General features: G+C 39.8%; 1 protein-coding gene across 1 annotated transcript in view; it reads left to right on the forward strand.

Moving 5' to 3' along the window:
- Positions 1-23,128, forward strand: part of LOC140480584 (polycystin-1-like protein 1) — a 296,146-nt gene that overhangs the window by 86,700 nt on the left and 186,318 nt on the right. Inside the window, exons 10-14 of the mRNA XM_072575633.1 lie at positions 1,106-1,188; positions 5,790-5,945; positions 16,596-16,713; positions 21,088-21,644; positions 22,557-22,921. Of these exons, the coding sequence (XP_072431734.1) occupies positions 1,106-1,188; positions 5,790-5,945; positions 16,596-16,713; positions 21,088-21,644; positions 22,557-22,921 (1,279 nt within the window). The remainder of the gene's footprint in view (positions 1-1,105; positions 1,189-5,789; positions 5,946-16,595; positions 16,714-21,087; positions 21,645-22,556; positions 22,922-23,128) is intronic.

A 23,128-nucleotide genomic window follows, 5' to 3' on the forward strand; every position in this document is an offset into this window, starting at 1 on the left:
GCATCTACTCTGGTGAGTCCTCTAAGAACCTTATTTGTTTCAAATATTGATTGATATACTGTGAAGTTGTGCATGGTGCATAAAGACCAGTTCTTGGATAAATCAAGCTTTAAATCAAGATAACAAGGGAATAATTATTGCATGCACAATCCAATGCCCCTATTTTAAATTCATTCATCTAGTCTTATTTTTCATTATCTTCTTGATAAAACCCTACTTGGTGTACTGCAAGCTGACTTCTGCTCCACACCTTAGGAACGATGGACACCTTAGGCCTTAGAAGGAGTACAACCTAGATCTACAAGAATGATGCATGGGCTTCAGGAGCTAAGTTATAAGGAGAAATTAAAGAATTTACGCTAGTTTTCTTTCAAATTAAGTGAGTTAAAGGGGGGGATCTGATAAATTATTTGCACTGGTTGGATAGTCTAAAACTAAGGGCATAGACTGAAAATTAAGTCCAGACTATTCAGGAAAGATCTAAGGAAACAGTTCTCTGAATAAAAGGTGCTAGATGTTTGGAACTCTTCCACAAACGGCAGTGGATGCTACATCAGTTGTTGATTTTAAATTTGAGATAGATAATATTTTGTTAAGTAAAGGTATTTAGGGATATGGGCCGAAGGCAGGTATGTGAAGTTAGGCCACAGATTAGCCATGATCTCATTGAATGGCGGAGCAGGCTCGATGAACTGAATGGTCTACTTTTGTTCTTATAAATATGAGGACATTCTTCCTCATTCTTAATCAGATTGTTAACTTATTATTTTTGCCTCCTTGTAGCTCTGTCTGATTGAAAAGTGCTGTACACTCACACTCCTTGTTAAGTATCATAAAGAGTGAATTTGTGCGTTTTCAAATGATATTGCATTTGTCAAGATGTTGTAAATACCATGTAGTGGCTCACTCCCTTTACTCCTCTGTTTCCAATAATTGATGCATGGTTCAATATTTTTGTTGCATCCATTGTATTGTTGCCTTTTTAAAAATCATTTTGTCATTCTCTTTCTGCTATCATCAATTCTTGATCTCTGTCTTCCTACTTCATTTTGTGTTCATAATATTGTCAAATTTCTTTAATCATCTTACTTTTCAATTTTTGCAGAACGTTTCTCCAGACATGGGTGATGTTGTGATGCACTTTGGTGAGGGAAATATGACAAACATTTCAGCTTCCAGTTCCAATAGGTAAAAAGTGAATTCTTTTCACATTTTCTAAGAAACTGAGCCAAACCTGTTGAGCAAGACAATTCTGACAAGGAAAGAATATGTATATGGATAGAATAACCAAAGAATGACCGTATGTGTTAAAGGTGCAATGGAGTCATCGAGATGTATAGCATGGAAACAGATCCTTCGGCCCAAAGTATCCATGCCGACTCAATATCCTAAACCAATCTCGTCCCATTAGCCAGCATTTGGCCCATAGCCCTCTAAATCCTTCCGATTCATATAGCCATTCAGATGCCTTTTAAATATTGTAATTGTAGCAGCTTTCACCACTTCTTCTGGCAGCTCATTCCATACACCAGTACCCTCTGCATTAAAACATTTGCCCCTTAGATACCTTTTAAATCTTTTCCCCCTCACCTCATACCGATGCTGTCTAGTTTTGGACTACTCCACCTGGGAAAAAGACCTTGCCTATATACTCTATCCATGCCTCTTATGATTTTATAAACCTCTCTACGCTCACCCCTCAGCCTCCTATGCTCCAGGGAAAATAGTTCGTATCTATTCAGCCTCTCCCTGTAGCTCAAATCTTTGCAACATCCTTGTAAATCTTTTCTGAACCCTTTCAGGTTTCACAACATACTTTCTATAGCAGGGAAACCAGAATTGCATGCAGTATTCCAATAGTGGCCGAACCAATGTCCTGTACAGCCACAACATGACCTCCCAACTCCTGTACTCAATGCTCTGACCAATAAAGGCAAGTTTACCAAGCACCTTATTCACTATCCTGTCTATGTGCGATGACACTTTCAAGGAACTATGGACCTGCACTCCAAGATCTCTTTGTTCAGCAACACTCACCACGATTAAGTGTAGAAGTCCTGCCCTGATTTGCCTTTCCAAAGCACCTCACATTTATCTAAATTAAACTCCATCTGCCACTCCTTGGCCCATCTGATCAAGATCCCGTTGTTCTCTGATGTAACCTTCACTGCCCACTACACCTCCAATATTTGTGTTATCTACAAATTTACCAACTATACCTCTTATGTTCACATCCAAATCATTTATATAAATAATGAAAAGCAGTGGATCCAGCAATGACCCTTGGGACATGCTGCTGGTCACAGGTCTGAAAAGCAATCCTCCACCATTACCTTCTGTCTTCTGCCTTTGAGCCATTTCTGTGTCCAAATGACTAGTTCTCCCTCTATTCTGTGTGATCTAATCTTGTGAACCAGCCCACCATGAGAAACCTTGTTGAAAGCCTTAGTGAAGTCCAAAAAGATCCCGTCCACTGCTCTGTCCTCATCAATCCTCTTTGTTACTTAGAGTCATTGAGATGTACAGACGGAAACAGGCCCTGCAGTCCAACTTGTCCAGGCCGATCAGATATCCCAACCCAATCTCGTCCCACCGACAGCATCCGGCCCATATCCCACCAAACCCTTCCTATTCATATACTCATCCAGATACCTTTTAAATGTTGCAGTTGTACTAGCCTCCACCGCTTCCTCTGGCAGCTTATTCCATACATGTACTACCCTCTGAGTGAAAAGGTTGCCCATTAGATCTCTTTTGTATCTTTCCCCTCTCACCCTAAACCTATGCCCTCTAGATCTGGACCCTCCCCCCCCCACCCCAGGGAAGAGAATTGGTCTATTTATCCTATCCATGCACCCTCATGATTTTATAAACCTCTATAAGGTCACCCCTCTGCCTCCGATAGTCCAGGGAAAACAGCCCCAGCCTATTCAGCCTCTCCCTATGGCTCAAATCCTCCAACCCTGGCAACATCCTTGGAAATCTTTCCTGAACCCTTTCAAGTTTCACAACATCTTTCCGATAGAAACGAGACCAGAATTGCACGCAATACTCCAACAGTGTCCTAACCAATGTCCTGTACAGCCGCAACATGACCTCCCAACTCCTGTACTCAATACTCTGACCAATAAAGGAAATACTACCAAATGCCTTCTTCACTATCCTATCGACCTGCAACTCTACTTTCAAGGAGCTATGAACCTGCGCTCCAAGGTCTGTTTGTTCAGGAACACTCCCTAGGACCTTACCATAAGGTGCTAAGATTTGTTTTCCCAAAATGCAGCACCTCACATTTATCGAAATTAAACTCCATCTGCCACTTCTCAGCCTATTATCCATCTAATCAAGATCCTGTTGTCATCTGAGGTAACTTTCTTCACTGTCCACTACACCTCCAATTTTGATTTCATCTGCAAACTTACTAACTATACCTCTTATGCTCATAAACCTCAATTAAGTTAGTGCGACAATGTGCACAAAGCCATATTAACTATCCCTAATCAGTCCTTGCCTTTTCAAATACATGTAAATCATACCCCTCAGGATTCCCTCCAACAATTTGCCCATCACTGATGTCAGGCTAATTAGTTTATAATTCCCTGGATTTTTCTTACCACCTTTCTCAAATACTGGCACCATGTTAGCCAACCACCGGTCTTCCGGCACTCACCTGTGGCTAACGATGATGCAATTATCCCAGCAAGGGGCCCGTCAATCACTTCCCTAGCTTCCCACAGAGATCTAAGGTATACCTGATCAAGTCCTGGGGATCTATCCACCTTTATGTGTTTTAAGGCTTTTGGAAATTTTTCCATATGTCTCTATTTATTTCTCCACATTTTCCATCTTCTATATCCTCCTCCACAGTAAACACTGATGCAAAATACTATTTCAGTATCTCCCCCAACTCCTGCAGTTCTTTCATAGGTGAACTTGCTGACCTTTAAGGGGTCCTACTCTCTTCCTAGTTACCTGTATCTGTAGAATCCCTTTGGATACTCTTTACCCCTATTTGCCAAAGCTATCTTATGTCCCCTTTTTGCCCTCATGATTTCCCTCTTAAGTATACTCCTACTGACTTTATACTCCTCTAGGGATTCACTCGATCTCTGCTGTCTACACCTGACATATGCTTCCTTCTTATTAATCAAAACACCAATTTCTCTTGTCATTCAGCATTCCCTATACCTACCAACTTTTCATTTCACCCTAACAGGAATATACTGTCTTTGGATTCTCGTTGTCTCATTCTTGAAGCCTTCCCATTTTTTCCAGCCATCCTTTTCTACAGCGAACATCTGCCCCCAATCAGCTTTTGAAAGTTCTTGCCTAATACCATCAAAATTAGCCTTCCTCCAATTTAGAACTTCAACTTTTAGATTCGGTCTATCCTTTTCCATCACTATTTTAAACTAATAGAATTTTGGTCACTGGCCCAAAAGGGTTCCCCGACTGACACCTCAGTTATCTGCCCTGCCTTACTTCCCTAGAGTAGATCAAGTTTTACACTTTCTCTCATAGATACATCCACTTACTGAATTAGAAAGTGTTCTTGTGCACACTTAACAAATCTCTCTCCATCCAATCCCTTAACTCTATGGCAATCCCTGTTCATGTTTGGAAAGTTAAACTCCCCTCGCAGAACCACTCAATAATTCTTACAGAAAACTGAGATCTCCTTACATCCCTTTCTTACTTCCCAGTTCCACCCAAATAACTTCCCTGGATATATTCCCAGTAATATCCTCCCTATTTACAGCCATAATGTTATTCCTAATCAAAAACACCACTACCACTTCTCTCTTGCCCTCCTTTCTATCCTTCCAGTAGAACTCTATACCCTGGAACATTAAGCTGCCAGTCCTGTCCATCCCTGAGCGACATCTCTGTAATTGTTATGATATCCCAGTCCCATATTCCCAACTATGCCCTGAGTTCATCTGTTAGGCCTGTTAAGCTTCTTGCATTGAAATAAATACAGTTTAGTTGATGAAATTTCTTGTGTAGAAGAGTAGAGTTTTTTCTTTATTCTTCCGTGGGAGGCAGACCCTACTGGATGGTAGCCATTCTTAGTTGCCTTTGAAGCATGAGGCTTTCTTGGTCATATCAGAGGGCATTTCCAAGTTAATCATTTAGGTGTGGAACCATGAGTAGGCCAGACCAGATAAGCTGACCGGCTTTCCTTTCCTGAAGAAATGAGTAAGCCAGGTGGCACTTATGATGTTAAGCTTTATAATTCCAGATTTTATTAAATGCATTTGAATTCCACCAGCTGCTGTGTTGTGATGGGAACCCATGTCCCCAGAATGTGAGCCTGAGCTCCTCGTTTCCTAGTCCAGTAACTTTACCCCGCTATCCCCATTTCTCCATCATTCTGCCCCAAAGATCAGCATCAGGCTGAATTGTCAAACATCTGAACCCTTAATATCTAGGTCCAGGTATTAAAAGGCCAATGTCATCTCTGAGTAGCCTGTCCCTACAGAACAATGAACGCTGAAAAGAAAGCTAGGCAAGTGTTACATATTCCTTGGATGAACTTTAAGGAAACAAGTTCAACTCTGTTCCAAGTACAAATGTTGAACTGCAAAGTGTTTCCTGTTTCTGCTTACCAGTTTTTGCATAGGATTGTATATTTAGCATTCTATTTGGAGAGTTATCATTTATCATATGTAGTCATTGTAAGTATTTTATAGAATATCACATGAATTTGAAGATAATTTGCTGCTTAACACTCTCTAATTATTGTTTCCTGATTTGTGTTTTCTGTCGCTGACAAAATTCTTTTATAGCTTCACCATCAACCACACTTATGCAGTTGCTGGAATCTATAACATTGATGCTTTCTTCAGTAAGCAGATTTTTCTGCTGTCTTCAACCATTGTAATTCAGGACCTGATTCAAAATCTGTGCCTCATGGGTCCAACCAACTTAAGCATTGCTACAAGGTAAAATCCTGAGATCTACACCTAACTGTCACTTAGACCTCTGTGAATAAACTGTCTTTTCAATTATTTTGGGGATATATGTGAAATAACAGCCATCCTGCTAACCATCAAACTGGGAGATGAACTCTGGTTCAATGAAGAGTGCAGGAGGACAGGTCAGGAACAGCATTAGATCTACCTAAATATTAGGTGTCAACCTGGTGAAGCAAGAATACAGGCCTGTGTCATGCCTTACTGGGATTACATGCTGGAAATCAAGACCCACCATTGTTGGTGTTGTCACAAAATTTAATGAGTTTATCAAAATATGCAAAATTCTCTAATTTCTCTGTCTGATAGACTCAGCTTAACAGAAACAGAAGCTGAAGGGGAAGCCATACCTGAAAAAAATTATTCCAGTTCTTTGAGGAGGTAACTAGTAAGCACTAAGTGTAAAATACTCAAATTTTCAAACACAATTGATAAGCTGCCACACATAAGGCTACTTAGAACCAAGAAGAGGTCATGCCACTCTCGACTGGGTGTTGTGTAATGAGAAAGGAATAATTGACAGTATGGTTGTGTGAGGACCCTTTGGGATGAGCAAGCATAATATAATAGAATTTCCCATCAAGATAGAGAGTGCTGATTCTGAGCCTCGTGTCCTGAGTCTAAGTAGAGGAAAGCATGATGACATGAAGTGTGAATTGGTTTTTAATAGATTGGGGAATGTTATTTCAATGGATAATGGTGGAAGGTCAATGACAAACATTTGAAGAGTGCATAGGTGAACTGCAACAATTGTTTATTCATTAATGGTGCAAAATTTAAAGAGGAAAATTCTCTAAACCATAGCTTACAAGGGAAATTCAAGAAGTATTAGACCCAAGGAAGCAGCACACAAATTGGCCAGAACAAAACAACAGATCTGAGTGGGAGCAATATAGAATTCAGTAAAGGAGAATAAAGGGATTGATTACAAAAGGGAAAATGGAGCACAACAGTAAGCTTGGGGAGAACATAAAAAGTGATTGCAAAAGATTCTGCAGGTATGTGAAGAGTAGAAGATTGGTGAAGACATATGTAGGTCTCTTACAGTCAGAAGCAGGGGAATTAATAATGGGGAAGAAATAAATTAGTGACCAGCTAAACACACACTTTTGTTCTGTGTTCACAAAAGAGGACACAAACACACCAGAAATGTTGATGAATACAGGAATTAGTGAGAGGGAAGAACTGAAGGGAATCAGTTTAAGTAAAGAAATGGTATTGGGGCAATTGATGGGATTGAAGGCTGATAAATCCCAAGGCCTGATAACTTACATCCCAGAATATATAAGGAAGTGGCCCCAGAGTTGTTAGTCATCTTGCAAGATTCTACACTCTGAAACATTTCCGACAGATTTGAGTGCAGCTAATGTAACACCTCTAAGAAGGGAAGCAGAAAGGAAATGGGAATTATCGACCGGTTAGCCTGATGTCAGTAGTGGGGAAAGTGCTAGAGTTGATTAAGGAAGCATTAACAGTTAGACACTTAGAAAACAGTGCCAGTATCAGACAGAGTCAGCATGAATTTAGGAAGTGAAATCTGCTTGATAAATCTACTGGAATTCAGTAAGGATTCAACTAGTGGAGATGCTGAAGGAGTGCCAGTGGCAGTGCTTTATTTGGACTTACAGAATGAAATCCCACATGATAAACTAATGGGCAAAATTAAAGCCCATAAGATTAGGTTATTTTATTGAAATAGATATAAAACTAGTTGGCAGACAGGAAAAAAGGGGGATGAATAAACAGGTCTTTTTCTTAATGGCAGGCAGTGATTAGTGAGGATACCAGAGGTATAAGTGCTAGGAGCTCAGCTATTCACAATATATGTTAATAATGTGGATTTGGCAATTAAATGTAATATGTCAGCATTTTCAGATAGCACAAAGCTGGGTGAGAGAGTGAACTATGAGGAGATTGCAGAGATATTTCAGTGTGATTGGATAAGCTGAGTGAGCGGGCGAATACTTGGCAGATGCAATATAATGTAGATAAATGTGAAGTTATCCACTTTGGGAGCAAAAACAGGAAGATTATGAATGGCTATAAATTGAGAGTGGAGAATGTGCAACAGAACCTGGCAGTTCTTGTATAATAGTCATTGATGGTAACCATCCAGCTGCAAGAGGCAGTAAAGAATGCAAATGGTACGTTGGCCTTCCTCACGAGAGGATTCAACTACAGGAGCAGGGATGTCTTGTTGCACTTATAGAGGGCCTTGGTGATACAACAGCTGGAATGTTGTGTGCAGCTTTCTTTTCTCCTTATCTGAGAAAGGGTGCACGTGCTATAGAGGGAGTGCAGTGAAGGTTTACCAGACTGATTCCGGGGATGACAGGACTGATGTACGAGTCAATCATAGAGTCATAGAGATGTACAGCACCCTCCAGTCTAACTTTCCACGCCGACCAGATATCCCAACCCAATCTAGTCCCACCTGCCAGCACCCGGCCCATATCCCTCCAAACCCTTCCTATTCATACACCCATCCAAATGCCTTTTAAATGTTGCAATTGCACCAACCTCCACCACTTCCTCTGGCAGCTCATTCCATACACGTACCACCCTCTGCGTGAAAATGTCGTCCTGTAGGTCTCTTTTATATCTTTCCCCTCTCACCCTAAACCTATGACCTCTAGTCCTGGATTCCCCCCACCCAGGGAAAAGACTTTGTCTATTTATCCTATCCATGCCCCTCATGATTTCATAAACCTCCATAAGGTCATCCCACAGCCTCCGATGCTGCAGAGAAAACAGCCCCAGCCTATTCAACCTCTTCCTCAAACCTGAAATCCTCAAACCCTGACAACATCCTTGTAAATCTTTTCTGAACCCTTTCACGTTTCATAACATCTTTCCGATAGAAACAAGACCAGAATTGCATGCAATACTCCAACAGTGGCCTAACCAATTTCCTGTACAGCTGCAACATGACCTCCCAAACTCCTGTACTCAATACTCTGACCAATAAAGGAAAGCATATCAAATGTCTTTTTTCCTATCCTATCTACCTGTGATTCTACTTTCAGGTTAAATCAGTTGGGATTATATTGACTGGAGTTCAGAAGAATGAAGTGGCCGGGTGTGGGGGGCAACGGAGAGAATCTCATAGAAACCTATAAACCTTCAATAGGGATAAACAGGATGTTCCCGATGGCAGGCGAATCCTGAGGAAAAGGGGTGAACTATTTAGGAATGAGATGAACAAAAATTTCTCTACCCAGTGAGTGCTTAACCTGTGGAATTTGCTCCCATAGAAAGCAGTCGAGGCCACAACATTGCTTGATTCCAAGAAAGAATTAGATACTTCAAGAAGAATTGGGGCTGCAGGGATCAAAGGATATTGGGTGAAAAGCAGGAGTTAGTTACTGAGTTTGACAATAAGGTATGATCGTAGTGACTGGCAGAGCAGGCTCAAAGACCGAATGGCCTGCTCCTACTATGTTCTAATTTTCTTATTAATGTATGAGCCCATGGTGTTGGGAGTAGTATAATAGCCTGTGGAAAGAATTAATAAAGAAATAATAGAGGAGAGTTGGGATAAAAGAGACATTTTCAGAATGGCAAGCTGTAACTAGTGGAATACCACAGGATCGAGTGCTGAGGCCTCAATTATTGAACATAGAACATAAAAAAGTACAGCACAGAACAGGCCCTTTGGCCCACGATGTGCCGAGGTTTAATCCTAATGTAAAATATAGTAACTTAACCTACACACCCCTCAACTCACTGCTATCCATGTGCATGTCCAGCAGTCGCTTAAATGTCCCCAATGACGCTGCTTCCACCACCACAGCTGGTAACATATTCCATGCATTTACAACTCTCTGCATAAAGGACCTACCTCTGACGTCTCCTTTACACATTCCTCCTAATATCTTCAAACTATGACTTCTCGTACCAGTCAATCCTGCCCTGGGGAAAAGTCTCTGGCTATTGACTCTATCTACTCCTCTTATTATTTTGTACACCTCGATCAGGTCTCCTCTCTTCCGTCTTCTCTCCAGAGAGAAAAGTCCAAGCTTATTCAGCCTTTCTTCATAAGGCAAGCTTTCCAGTCCAGGCAGCATCCGGGTAGACCTTCTTTTCAACCTCTCCAAAGCCTCTGTATCTTTCCTATACTAGGGCAACCAGAACTGGACACAATATTCCAAGTGTGGACTCACCAGGGACTTGTAGAGTTACAGCAAAACCTCGCAGCTCTTAAACTCAATCCCCCTGTTAATGAAGGCAAAACACCATATGCTTTCTTAACAACCCTATCCACTTGGGTGGCAACTTTGAGGGATCTATGTACTTGAACTTGAAGATTCCTCTGTTCCTCCACACTGTCAAGAATCCTGTCTTTAATCCTATATTGAGCATTCGAGTTCGACCTTCCAAAATGCATCACTTTGCATTTATCCAGGTTGAACTCCATCTGTCATTTCTCAGCCCAGCTCTGCATCCTGTCTATGTCACGCTGCAGCTTGCAGTAGTCCTCTATACTATTGACAACACCTCCAACCTTTGTGTCATCTGCAAATTTACTAACCCACCCCTCAACCTACTCATCCAAGTCATTTATAAAAACTACAAAGAGCAGAGGCCCAAGAACAGAACCCTGCAGGACCCCACTCAACACTGTTCTCCAGGCAGAATACTTTCCATCTACAACCACTCTCTGCCTCCTGTCAGCTGGCCAATTCTGAATCCAGATAGCCAAATCTCCCTGTATCCTGTACTTCCTGACGTTATGAATGAGCCTACCATTATCAAATGCCTTGCTGAAATCCATATACGCCACATCCATTGTTCGACCATCGTCGACCTGTCTTGACACCTCCTCAAAGAACTCAATAAGATTTGTGAGGCATGACCTTCCCCTCACAAAGCCATGCTGACTGCCTTTAATCACACTATGCTTTGCCAAATAGTCATAAATCCTATCCCTCAGAATTCTTTCCAAAACATTGCTGACCACAGACGTAAGACTGACTGGTCTGTAATTGCTAGCGATTTCCCTATTACCCTTCTTGAAAAGAGGAACAGCATTCGCCTCCTTCCAATTCTCTGGTACAACCCTGTGAAGACTGAGGAGGCAAATATCCTCGTCAGTGGCTTAGCAACCTCCTTTCTCGCTTTCCTAGGAGCAGCCTCGGATAAATCTGGTCTGGCCCAGGGCTTTGATCAATCTTAATGTTTTCCAAAATTTCTAACACATCAACTTCATCAATCTTGATCTGGTCAAGACTGATCCCAGTTCCTCTAAGTTTTTATTTACAATAAATTCCCTTGCCTTAGTGAAAACTGAAGCAAAAAACTCATTCCGGGCTTCCCCTGTCTGCTCAGACTCCACGCACAAGTTCCCTCCACTATCTCCAATCAGCCCAACCTTCTCCCTAATCATTCTCTTATTCCTCACATATGAGTAAAACGCCTTTGGGTTCTCCCTAATCCTTCTTACCAAGCCTTTTTCGTGCCCCATCCTGGCTGTCCTCAGTCCATTTCTGGGCTCCTTTCTAGCTAGCCTGTAAACCTCTAAAGCTGTGCTAGATCCTTGCTTCCTCTATCTTACGTAAGCTGCCTTCTTCCTTTTGACGAGAAGTTCCTCTGTTCTTGTTATCCAAGGTTCCTCGATCTTACCCCTTCTTACCTGTCTCAGAGGAATAAATTTGTGCATCAGTCACAACAACTGCTCCTTAAATAGTCTCCACATGTCTGCTGTGCCCTTTCTGTGGAACAATTGCTCCCATTCTGTACTTCCCAACTCCTGTCTGACTGCGTCATAATTTCCTTTTCCCTAATTAAATATCTTCCCTCGGTAACTGCTCTTTTCACTCTCCAAGGCTATGCTAAATGTGAGGCAGTTGTGATCACTTTCACCAAAATGCTCTCTCACCGCGAGATCTGACACCTGTCCTGGCTCGTTGCCAAGCACCAAATCCAAAATGGTCTCTCCCTTCATTCACCTGTCTACATACTGAGTAAGGAAACCCTCCTGAACACACCTGACAAACGTGGCTCCATCCAAACCATCTGCACTTAAGAGGGTCCAGTCGATATTGGGAAAGTTGAAATCACCCTGCTATTTTTGCATTTTTCCAGAATCTGACGGCCTATGAGATCTTCAATCCCTCTCCTGCTATTAGGTGGTCTGTAGAAAATCCCAACGTTGTGGCTGTTCCCTTGCTGTTCCTAACTTCCACCCAAACTGACTCAGTAGACAAGCCTTCCTCAACAACCTTCGTTTTTGTAGCTGTGACACACTCTCTGATTAGCAATCCTACACCCCCTCCTCTTTTTCCACCCTCCCTGTTCTTTTTAAATGTTCTAAACCCTGGAACATCAAGCAACCATTCCTGCCCCTGTGAAACCCACATCTCCGTTATAGCCTCAACATCATAGCCCGATGTACTGATCCATGCTCTAAGTTCGTCACTCTTATTTCGGACACTCCTTGCAATTATGTACAACATATGATTTGAATGATGCAATAAATGCACTATTGCCAAGTTTGCAGATAACACAAAAATAGGTGACAAGGCAAGAATCTAGAATGATTCAAGGAGTCTGCAGAGAGAGATACAGACAGATCAAGTGAGTTGGCAAAATCTTGGCAGACGGAATGTATTGTGGACAAATGTGAGCATATGCACTTCGGCAGGAATAATAGAAGAGCTGAATATTATATAATTGTAGAAAAACTGCATAAACTGCAGACATAGGGATTTGGGGGTCCTAATTCATGAATCACAAAAAGGTAGCATCTGTATTCAGTGAGTAATAGGGAAGGCAAATGGAATGTTAACCTTTATTTCAAAGGGAATGAAGAATAAAAATAGGGAGATCTTGCTAAAACTATAAAAGGTACTTGTCAGACCACAGCTGGAATACTGTGATGAATTTTGGTCTCTGTATTGAAGGAAAGATGTATTGGCATTGGAGGCAGCCCAGAGAATGTTAATTGATTCTAAGTATGGAGAAATTTTCTTTATGAGGGGAGGTTGAGGAGGTTAGGCCTGTACGTGTTGGAGTTTAGAAGCATGTGGGGGTTCTTATTGAAACAACAAGATCCTTAGGGGTATTTGACAGGGTAGATGTGATAAGGTTGTTTCTCTTCGTGGGGGTGAGGTTCAGTTATATCAACACAACATATCACTGCAGGAGTTCCTTCGAAATATGTCCTAGGCCCAACCATCTTCAGCTGCTTTATAACTTATCTTCCCTCCATTGTAAGGTCCCAAATAGAAATGTTTGTTGAAGATTACACAATGTTCATCACTAGTTGTGACAGCTTCAGTACTGAAGTAGCCTGTCCATATGCAGTGAGACCTGACCAATATCCAGGCTTGAGCTGACATGTTGTTAGTTACATATACTAACAAATAATGTGGTTACAAGAGCAGTTCAGAGGTTAGGAAGTCTTCAGTGAGCAAATCATCACCTGTCTTCCCAATGCCTATCCACTATATACAAGGAACAAGTCAGGAATGTGATAGAGTTCTCTTCAGAAAGAATTTGAAAATCCTGTGGATGCTGAAAATCAGAAGGAAAAACAGAAATTCTGGAAAAACCCAGCAGGTCTGGCAGCATCTGTGGAGAGAAATCAGAGTTAACATGTCAGGTTCTGTGACCCTTCCTCAGAACTGAGGAATACTTCATTTGCCTGGTTGAGTGCAGCTATAGCAACACTCAAGTTTGACAACATCCAGGACAAGGCAGCTGTTTGATTGATATCCTATTCAACATTTCCAACATTCACTCCCTTCACCATCAAGTTGCAGCATTGTGTACCATCGACAACATGCCGTAAATGGTTCCTTTGGAACACCTTCTGGTCCTGTAACCTTTACAACCTGGGATGCAATAGAATATTGTCACATGCAAGTTCCTATCCAAGCTATGCACCATCTTGACTTGCAAGAATAATACCATTCTTCACTTTTCTGGGTCAGTATCCCAGAACTGTCTTACTAACGGCAGAATACATGTCCCAACATTCTGAGGATTGCAGTGATTGAAAACTGCAGTTCATCGCCAACGTCTTCAGAGTAATTAAGGATGGGAAATAAGAATGGGTGCCTTAGCCAATAATTCCTATATCCCATGAATGAATAACAAAGAAAAACTTGCAACCCCCAAAAACCATTCGTGGCCTGGAATTTGATAAAAATTGAAAATATCTCTGAGCGAGTTGCCAGTATGGCAAAGAGCACCAGTTCAAGAAGTCCTGTGCCCCAAAGCCAGCACCTGCTTTTACCACCAGGATGGTTTTTGTGTCCTCGAGGCAACTGCACATTAAAACATATCACTGCCTTCAAACAAATCCAGTTTTTGCTGTTGAGGTTCCCCAATAATGTTGGAGTTCTTTGGCTAGGTAGCATGCCATTTAAAAGAGGTGAGTTACTCTTTTGGAGAGGTCCATTTTTTGAAATTGTTCAAAGGAGATATGAATGTGTCTAAAAGTGTATAAGCTCATTGGAACTGTCAAACTTATGGCATTCAAATCTCCCCACTTGTTGAAATTGCAACTTTTATCTTTAAAAGCAATAGTGCTTTCTATTTGACGCTGTCTGTTGACAGATGCCTGAGATGTAGTATTACGGAATTTGTGCTGCATGATTAATTTTACAAATTCTGTTATCACAATTTAGTTATAGAATGACACTGAGTTGTCAAAAATTAGGAAGCATTTGTATTGGATGAGTTATTTGCTGATTTTGGGAAGATTGACTGGGATTATTTCAGTTTGGAAAATCAGTTAGCACAAATCCAAATCGAGAGACCTCCAAAGATATGGTATATGCCAGCGCTTTGAGTACAACATAAATACTTGCCAACAACAGAAGCCATATCTTCAGCTGGGCTAAGTTATGGGTGAGAACAAGCTCATCTCTCAAATGCAAGGAAGCTAATTTATTTACTTGCAAGCTTGAAGATGGGAGGAGCATAATGCTTATATCCTGACTTGTCTGATTCTAAGCAACATAACTCAATAGTAATGGATGATTTTCACTGAACTTTGGAGCAGAAATAGAACATAGTCCAAAGATGAACTAATTATTGATGAGGATGCGGGCCATAACATTTCTGATATATTTTTGGTCCTAAAACAACATCACCATTCTGTTAATCTTGGGAGACAGGACAAATTGATCTTTCTTTGTCGGAGTGTTATTGTATGTTTTAGAATGTTGGGGATTGTCTCAGATGTTGTGGTGGAATTTGTCACAGCTGTCAAAGTGTGTTGGATGTGGATTGAAACCTCCTCAGGCCACCGAGATGGAATCTTAGATAATCAGTCTGGTGGGGGATTGCCAAAAGGAAGATCTGTGTAATTTTAGTTACATTGAACCGACTGAGTTATGCGCTCCATTGACTACCTTCTTCAAGTTGCATTTAATGGAAATTTAAGCAGATATTGATTCCACAAAAAGGAATTGCTGTAATAATCATAAATATAGTGAAGATGGACAGATTTTTTAAACATGACTCAAATGCAGCTGACCTGCACAGGAATGAGAACTTTTGTACCGTATTGGAAGCTACCACTGTCATTGCAAAACCGGCTGTTGGAATATCACTGTAATATGGGTATCGAAAAATAAGTTGGTGCAGCAAGCAGAGTAAACCTCTTGAGAAGGTGGCAGGTCAGAAGCTGCTGCAGCTCCTACCATCTTATTCAGTGAATTTCATGAGCAAACGACAGTCAGCTAAGGGATGCACTTATAGGCAGAATGCAGGCACTGAGAAATGTTATTGCAAAATCTCCACTTGATTTCCCTGATGTAGCATTTACAATATCATGAGCTATGAATAAATCCACCAAATTGACTGAGGTATATGTAAACTGTTGCCTTTTATGGACTCCAGACCCTGTACTGTGGTGTGGGAGGACAAAAATTAATGGGTAGATGTTATTCTTTTTTATGAAGGAATGGAAAGGTGCCAAGGAAAGGCAGCAGGCAGTAAAGGTGATGGATGAGTCTAACAGAAGTTGTTTCTTTGGAATGCTGAATGGGAGGGGAGGGCAAGATATGCTGGAGATGGCTGAAGTAACCTCCAGATTATTAAGACTTTTCGGTGGGACAAAGGGAAACTTATCAGTGCTCTGAAAGCGGGAGAATTAATTTTCTAGAATGCTTTCTGGAGCAAATTTGGATTTGATTTTCAAAATTAGTTTGGTGTTGATGATAAGTTATTAAACTCATGACTGCTTCTTTCAAAGGATGATCTCTTATCCTCAAATAGCTGCAAGAGATTGTCCCGTAGATTCTTGAACCTGCTCTGTAAAATTAGGTTGTCGTGAAATGTAGTCATTCCATGATCATTTTGAATTTTTGCAGAAAAGTCACTTCGATAGTTGAGTCATGTTTATTTTCAAGGCTAAGTGTTTTAAAAAGTTACTTCAGTGTAACATCACTCATCCCTTCAACCTTGATGTTAATAATTTATAATTTATAAACCATAATTTACTGCAAAACTTTATTGGCCCTTGACCAATGATAAGCTCCCTTCATGAATTGTTAGTCTGTGATTATATACACTCTCAATTCCCTTGCCAGCATTGCTTTTAACATAGTATCAGGTTACAATTTTGATATGTTTGGTATTCATTTATTTCCATATGTTTTCCTATAGTCCACTTCAACCTACCATGGCAAAATGGAAAGCGAGGCTTGGGAGTGGATCAAATTATATCTTTCTGTGGTTGTACTCAGATGGCACAATGAACCACACTCTTGTAGGTCCAAATCAGGTATGATGAAATACAGATACAGATGGTATGTTGGTCAAGCATTTTGAAGGAACAATGTGTAGAGGGATCATCTCCATGTCATTGAGTTCCTGACCTTATTGCACAGTCAGATATCAAGTTGAGAAGGTTATTTTTCATAATGCAATATCAGCGAATTGGAAGGTAACCAGCCTTCATATCTCCTGGCCCCCTCATGTACATCCTAATAAATTCAAAAAGAGTTGTGGATGATGTCTCTGCAATTTGTCATTCAACTATTCAACTTCAGTCGATGCAGGTTTGAAAAGACCAAAGAGGGCAAAAGTTACAGATAGAAAATGAAACTCCGAAACACAGGAAAAAATTTCTGGATGTGGGTTTGCTCACTGAGCTGGAAGGTTCATTTTCAGACATTAAGTCACCATACTAGGTACCATCTTCAGTGAGCCTCCGGATGAAGCACTGCTGGTGTAGCCTGCTTTCTATTTATGTGTTTGGGTTTCTGTGGGTTGGTGATGTCATTTTCCATGGTGATGTCACTCCCTGTTCTTTTTCTCAGTGGATGGTAAATGAAATCCAAGTCAATGTGTTTGTTGATAGAGGTCCGGTTGGAATGCCATGTTTCTATTTATTTCCATATGTTTTCCTATAGTCTCATGCGTGTCTCTGTTTGGCTTGTCCTCGAATGGATGTATTGTCCCAGTCGAAGTGGTGTCCTTTCTCATCCGTATGTAAGGATACTAGTGAAAGTGAGTCATGTCTTTTTGTGGCTAGTTGATATTCATGTGTCCGGGTGGCTAGTTCTCTGCCTGTTTGTTCAATGTAGTGTTTATATAGTTCTTGCAAAGTATTTTGTAGATGACATTAGTTTTGCTTCTTGTCTGTATAGGGTCTTTCAAGTTCATTAGCTGCTGTTTTAGTATGTTGGTGGGTTTGTGGGCTCCCATGATGCCAAAGGGTCTGAATATCTGGCAGTCGTTTTCAAGATGACTTTGATGTAGGGGAGAGTGGCTAGGGTTTCTGGACGTGTTTTGTCTGCTTGTTTGGGTTTGTTGCTGAGAAATCAGCAGACTGTGTTCATTGGGAACCCGTTCTTTTTGAATACATGGTATAGGTGATTTTCCTCTGCTCTTCGTAGTTCCTGTGTTGCAGTGTGTGGTGGCTCATTGAAATAATGTTCTAATGCAGCTTCGATTGTGGGTGTTGGGATGATTGCTCCTGTAGTTCAATATTTGATCTGTATATGTTGTAATGAAAGAAATTAAAGGAAACCTCCAAGACTATCAATAAAATCCTTATTGGCATAAAATTCACTTAAGAGGAGAAAAACAACAACAAACTGCCATTCTTAGATATCACAGTACAGCGAACAGCCAATGGGGAACTTCAAACCAGCGTCTACAAGAAAGCAACACAAACAGACACAATACAAGACATGACCCACTCTCACTAGTATCCTTACACACAGATGAGGAAGGGCACCACTTCAACTGGGACAACACATCTGTTTGAAGACAAGCCAAACAGAGATACACACGAGAATTCCTAGAAGCATGGTGTTCTAGCCAGAACTCTATCAATAAACACATTGACTTGGATCCCATTTACCACCCCCTGAGAAAAAGAACAGGAAATAATATCACCATGGGAAATGATGTCATCACAGGAAATGACATCACCAACCCAACGAAACCCAAAATCATATATAGAAAGCGGGCTACACCACTAGTGCTTCATCCAGAGGCTCAATGAAGACGTTACCTAGTATGGTGATGAAACGTCTGAAAATGAACCTCCCAGCTCAGTGAGCAAACCTACATCCAGAACCTCAACCTGAGCTACAAATCTTCTCAAAACCTGCTAACAGGTAAAAATTGCAATTTCTTAGTAAGTGCAACTCTCTGCACCAGGGATATATGATGCAATTTCTTCTGCTAAATGGTTTGTTGTATTTTAAGTTGAAATTTCACTGTCCACGTTCAATCAATAATTCTTGTTATTGTCTGAAAGATTTTCTCAACAGAGATGTTCATGAAGTTCAAATTTTATTACAAGAGCTGAAAAAACGTTCCCAGCATTCTAATGTTGTGTAGCAATATTCAGAAATAAAGAAGTATTTGATACAATGTAAAATTCTGAGCTGGATTTGTCCCTTTGATTTGGGCTAAAATAAAACTACCGAAAAAATAATGATCTCTTTTTAAAAGAAAATTCCATGTTTATTGCATTAATAAATTATTTCAAGGTCAAATCAATAGACTATGTTTTCCTATTTGTGCAAAGAATGCATTAAAAACTGAACCCTATCCTATAACAAAAGCATATTTAAAAAGTGGAAATGTATTATTTGCTTTAGACATCTCTGACCCACCAAAGGCAACAAGCAGATTATTGTTCTCCTTGATTAGCAAAGAGATTGTTTGCCTGTGTTGTCACAGAGTTCTTTTTCCAAGATGTGGACTTAGAAAAAAAAATCCATGTGAGATTTGATGAATTATCATTCATAGTTTAACAGAAGGCATCATTTCATTTCATATTTTAATTACTCTGCTAACAGTGGATGGCCTATCAGCTGTTGCTTCCTTCATTTTAAACTATTGGTTACTGTTGGAGCTCAGAATATTTTGGGTTGAGTGGAAGACATTCAAACTATTGTGCCTGGGCCGTCTTTTGAAAGGGTCATTCAATTTATTTCCAGCTATTACCATAATCCGAGAAAAGCACTTCCAGTGTTTTGTGATCAGATTGGCATCTACCTCTCACATGGTGCATTTAGATTCGGACTGTCTTCCAGATGATATCCTTTCACCTTCTTAACGTTATAGGTTTTTCCACAATTATTTTAAATCTGTGACATTTGATTGCCAACTCATTTGCAAGAGGAAATACTTTCCCTCTACTAGACCTTTCATATTTTAAATGTCTCTATTGCCTTTCTCTCTATAATGAGAATAATTTTTGTCTCTCCAAACACACCATATGTCTGAAGGTGTTATACTGGGTCAGGTCAGGGATGCCATAAGGAGTTAGGTTGGGCTTAGCCTATTTGGGATGAAGCATTTCAATGAGCCAGGGTTGGGATAGTGATAGGAGTTGTGTTGGGTTGTATTAGCTGCAGAAACTGGGTCCTGGCTCTTGAATCAAACTGATTTGTTGGTTGCACATTTAGTAATGCCACCAGAAGCACCAAAGAGTGACTTTGACTCCTGTTCACACTCATCAACCTAAATCAATTAGTGCGATGTTAAGATCCAAAATTTGCCTCTGCTCAGCATTAGTTGCGAGGTCTGTTGAACATACACAGTTAAACAAAGTAATTCTTGAGGTTTTTCTTCTGAACTTTAGCTCTTAACAAGCTGTGATTTAAAAAAAACATTTTTGTCCTAATTCCATTTAAGATTGTGCAAAGGAAATGATTACAACAAATATCAGGAATGGGCAATAGAAGCCAGTGTAGCTGGTGATACTCACATCCCATGAACAAATAAAAATTAGGAAGAGCAATCTTTCAGTCAGAATTCTTGAACACAGCTTTTGGTGCTTTCATTTTGTTTTATTTTACAAAAATGTATTTTGGTTGTCGTTAGCACTTCCCACTTAGGATGTTTGCACTTATAATAAATGTTTTGGTCATTGAAGCAGAACAACGTTTTGAACATACTAACTTTGATACAAAACATTTCTTGGGAAATAAAATATTTAATTCCCAGTAAAAATTGTTCACTGCCACCTTAAATTTTTCAATTTTCACTTGGGTATTCTAAACTTTTTAAAAATTGGAGTATTGAAGCTTTTAGACATTGATCGCACACATTCACAATGTTAGAAATTTTAATGTAGAGAATCACCTTCATTGCATAGATTCTCCTTTTATTGACCTATTCCATGAGTTTAAATTTTGCTTCCCAAGTGTTAGAAAAGTGTTCTTGATGAACTCTTCGCCGTTTTCAGTAAGTCTAATTATATAACAGTTAGTTGGCATTGTAACACACTTAACTGTCAACTAATAGCTCTTGTTCACAATTCAAGAATCAAAATGTTTGACCCCTTTTAATCAATGTAATTGCTTTGTGCATATCATTGCTTGATTTGCTCTTCAAAGTCTTTCAAAGTCAAAATGTCAGATTTCCATAACATTGCAGGGAAGTGAACAGATATCAGCTTTCTCCTATCAACTATTTTGTTAAATTGCCAAAGACAAATGCTCTAATTATAAATACTCCACAATTTCTTAAGCGTTGACATCGTTTGATTTAATAACATTTTGAATTTGCATTATTCATTGGAAATGATAAAGAAAACGAAATTTCTAATTTCTTTTGCAACTATGGCCCACAGTTAGAAAATATAAATATGTACGAAACTCTAACCAGCATGTTAATTCTTTCCTTTCAGTTGATTATGGCGATTAACTCAACTGGTTTAATAAGTATTGAGGTTGTTGCACAAAATGAAGTGAGCTGTGCCAGAGCCAGCATGACAACAGTTGCTCAGTATCCTATAATGAGTACTACTATTACTGTGGCTCGAGTAGCACTGAACAAAGTCAGTAACATCGTACTTAATGTAAAGCCTAAACAAGACTATATCATTGCAATAGACTACGGGGATGGAACAAATGACCTTTTTGAACCACATTACCTTGATTCTCGAACTGGATGCTTGGAAACTTCTCTTCGTTGCTTGAATTTTGCTTTTTATCATAAGTATGCTGCTGTTGGTCAATACCATTTGAGTGCTACTGCTTCCAATAACGTAAGTACTGTTGTATCAACAGCCATTGCTGTTGTTGAGGAGCCTATTACTGGTCTTAATTTAATTCTGAATTCACCAAGAGTGATCAAGTTCAAAGACTACATTAATGCAACAGCATCAGTACAAACTGGTACAGAAGTTACCTTTCAGTGGATCATTTCAGTACCTCACTCCAATCCATTTATTTTTACTCAAGAGTAAGTATACACTGATATACACATCAATGTACAGGCTACTTTTATTTCTTTAAATATATATAATTATTTGAGATGATATAATGTACAACTGTACGCTGGTGTTTACAACTAACCTTCAGTTGAGTTTTCAGATCCAGGGTAATCTATATAATTTTGAAATCTTAACATTTTATTCAAAATACTGGTAATGAGGAAACTTTGTAAAATTCATAAGTCATGATACTGCTCTAATATTCCACAATATAATTTGTGAACAGCTATATCCTGCTTTCTATATCTATTTGTTTGTTGAACTCCTTTGTAAAAAGTTATCCCAATTACAAACTGACAGGAATTAATATTTGCCAGATCTAAAATATCAGAATAATGTTCATGTGAAGACTGATGATTTGTTAATTTATGGTCATGTCTGTTTATTCTGAGCCTGCATGCCCAGTATTATAAAGGTTTGTCTTTATTTCAGTGTAATGGAGCAGCAAGCAATGAATTTGTTTGGCTCACTCATAAGCCAGAATGTAAGTGATACAGATGAGCTCATTGTGTTTTGAAAACAGTATATCTTTGTGCATGGATTTTAATAAATTCAGTGCATAGTTTTGTACTATTTGTTGTACTATTAGTCAGTTTAAAGAATCAAAATTAGGCTCATTCAGTTAGATAACAAGTTTCTTCACCCCTCCTGTCTTTTGATGCAAAAATGGTGACAATTTTCCACAGTCTGGGTTGCAAATGGAATTCAAACCTTGTGAGCTAATTTTTCGAGAGGTGAAATTGTAGGTACACTTTCAGAAATTATATTGCATACAAAAAGTAAGTGGAATACATTTTGTAGCCTTCAGTTAACTGATGTTGTTGCACAACAAGTTAATGATGTTGGTCCTTGAACTAAAAATGTTTCTTTTTTTCTCACAGGTGCAATCTTGTTAGCATGATTAATTACCAAGCACAAGCAGGAGGCAATTACTATGTTAAAGTAATAATTTCCAGCCCACTATACAGCAGTCCTTTCAGTCGATTGCTTCCAGGTGTTGTAAAAGTAAGAACTCCCATTGTGGGTTTACAGGCATTATTCCCCTTTAATACCAACAGTGCAAAGCTTCTGCTACAGCCAGATGGTAGCTATGCCACTCAAATCTTGGGCTTTAGTGTTCATACCTTTTCTGAGGAAGTCAAGTTTTCATTTGACTTTGGAGATGGCTCACCGCTACTTATTGTCAGTGGAATGCAGAGTAGCTTTGACGGTACATTTGCTTCTGGACGACACAAGTTTACCAAAGGTTGGTGAGCAGATTGTTTCTCTTGATTCCCTCACAACAGATGCCATTGTAATGAGTTGTTCTGTCCTGAGTGATTAATATCCATCACCTCCAAAGATTACAGAGGAGCCTCGATTATCCAAAGAACATGAGCAGAGAGTATTTCATTCGGTTGATCAAATTCTGGATAATCCAATGCTGGATAGCATAGTTTAGCCAAGCATCGGG

The sequence above is a fragment of the Chiloscyllium punctatum genome, chromosome 8 (genome assembly GCF_047496795.1).
Source record: "Chiloscyllium punctatum isolate Juve2018m chromosome 8, sChiPun1.3, whole genome shotgun sequence".
In the NCBI taxonomy this organism is placed as follows: Eukaryota; Metazoa; Chordata; class Chondrichthyes; order Orectolobiformes; family Hemiscylliidae; genus Chiloscyllium; species Chiloscyllium punctatum.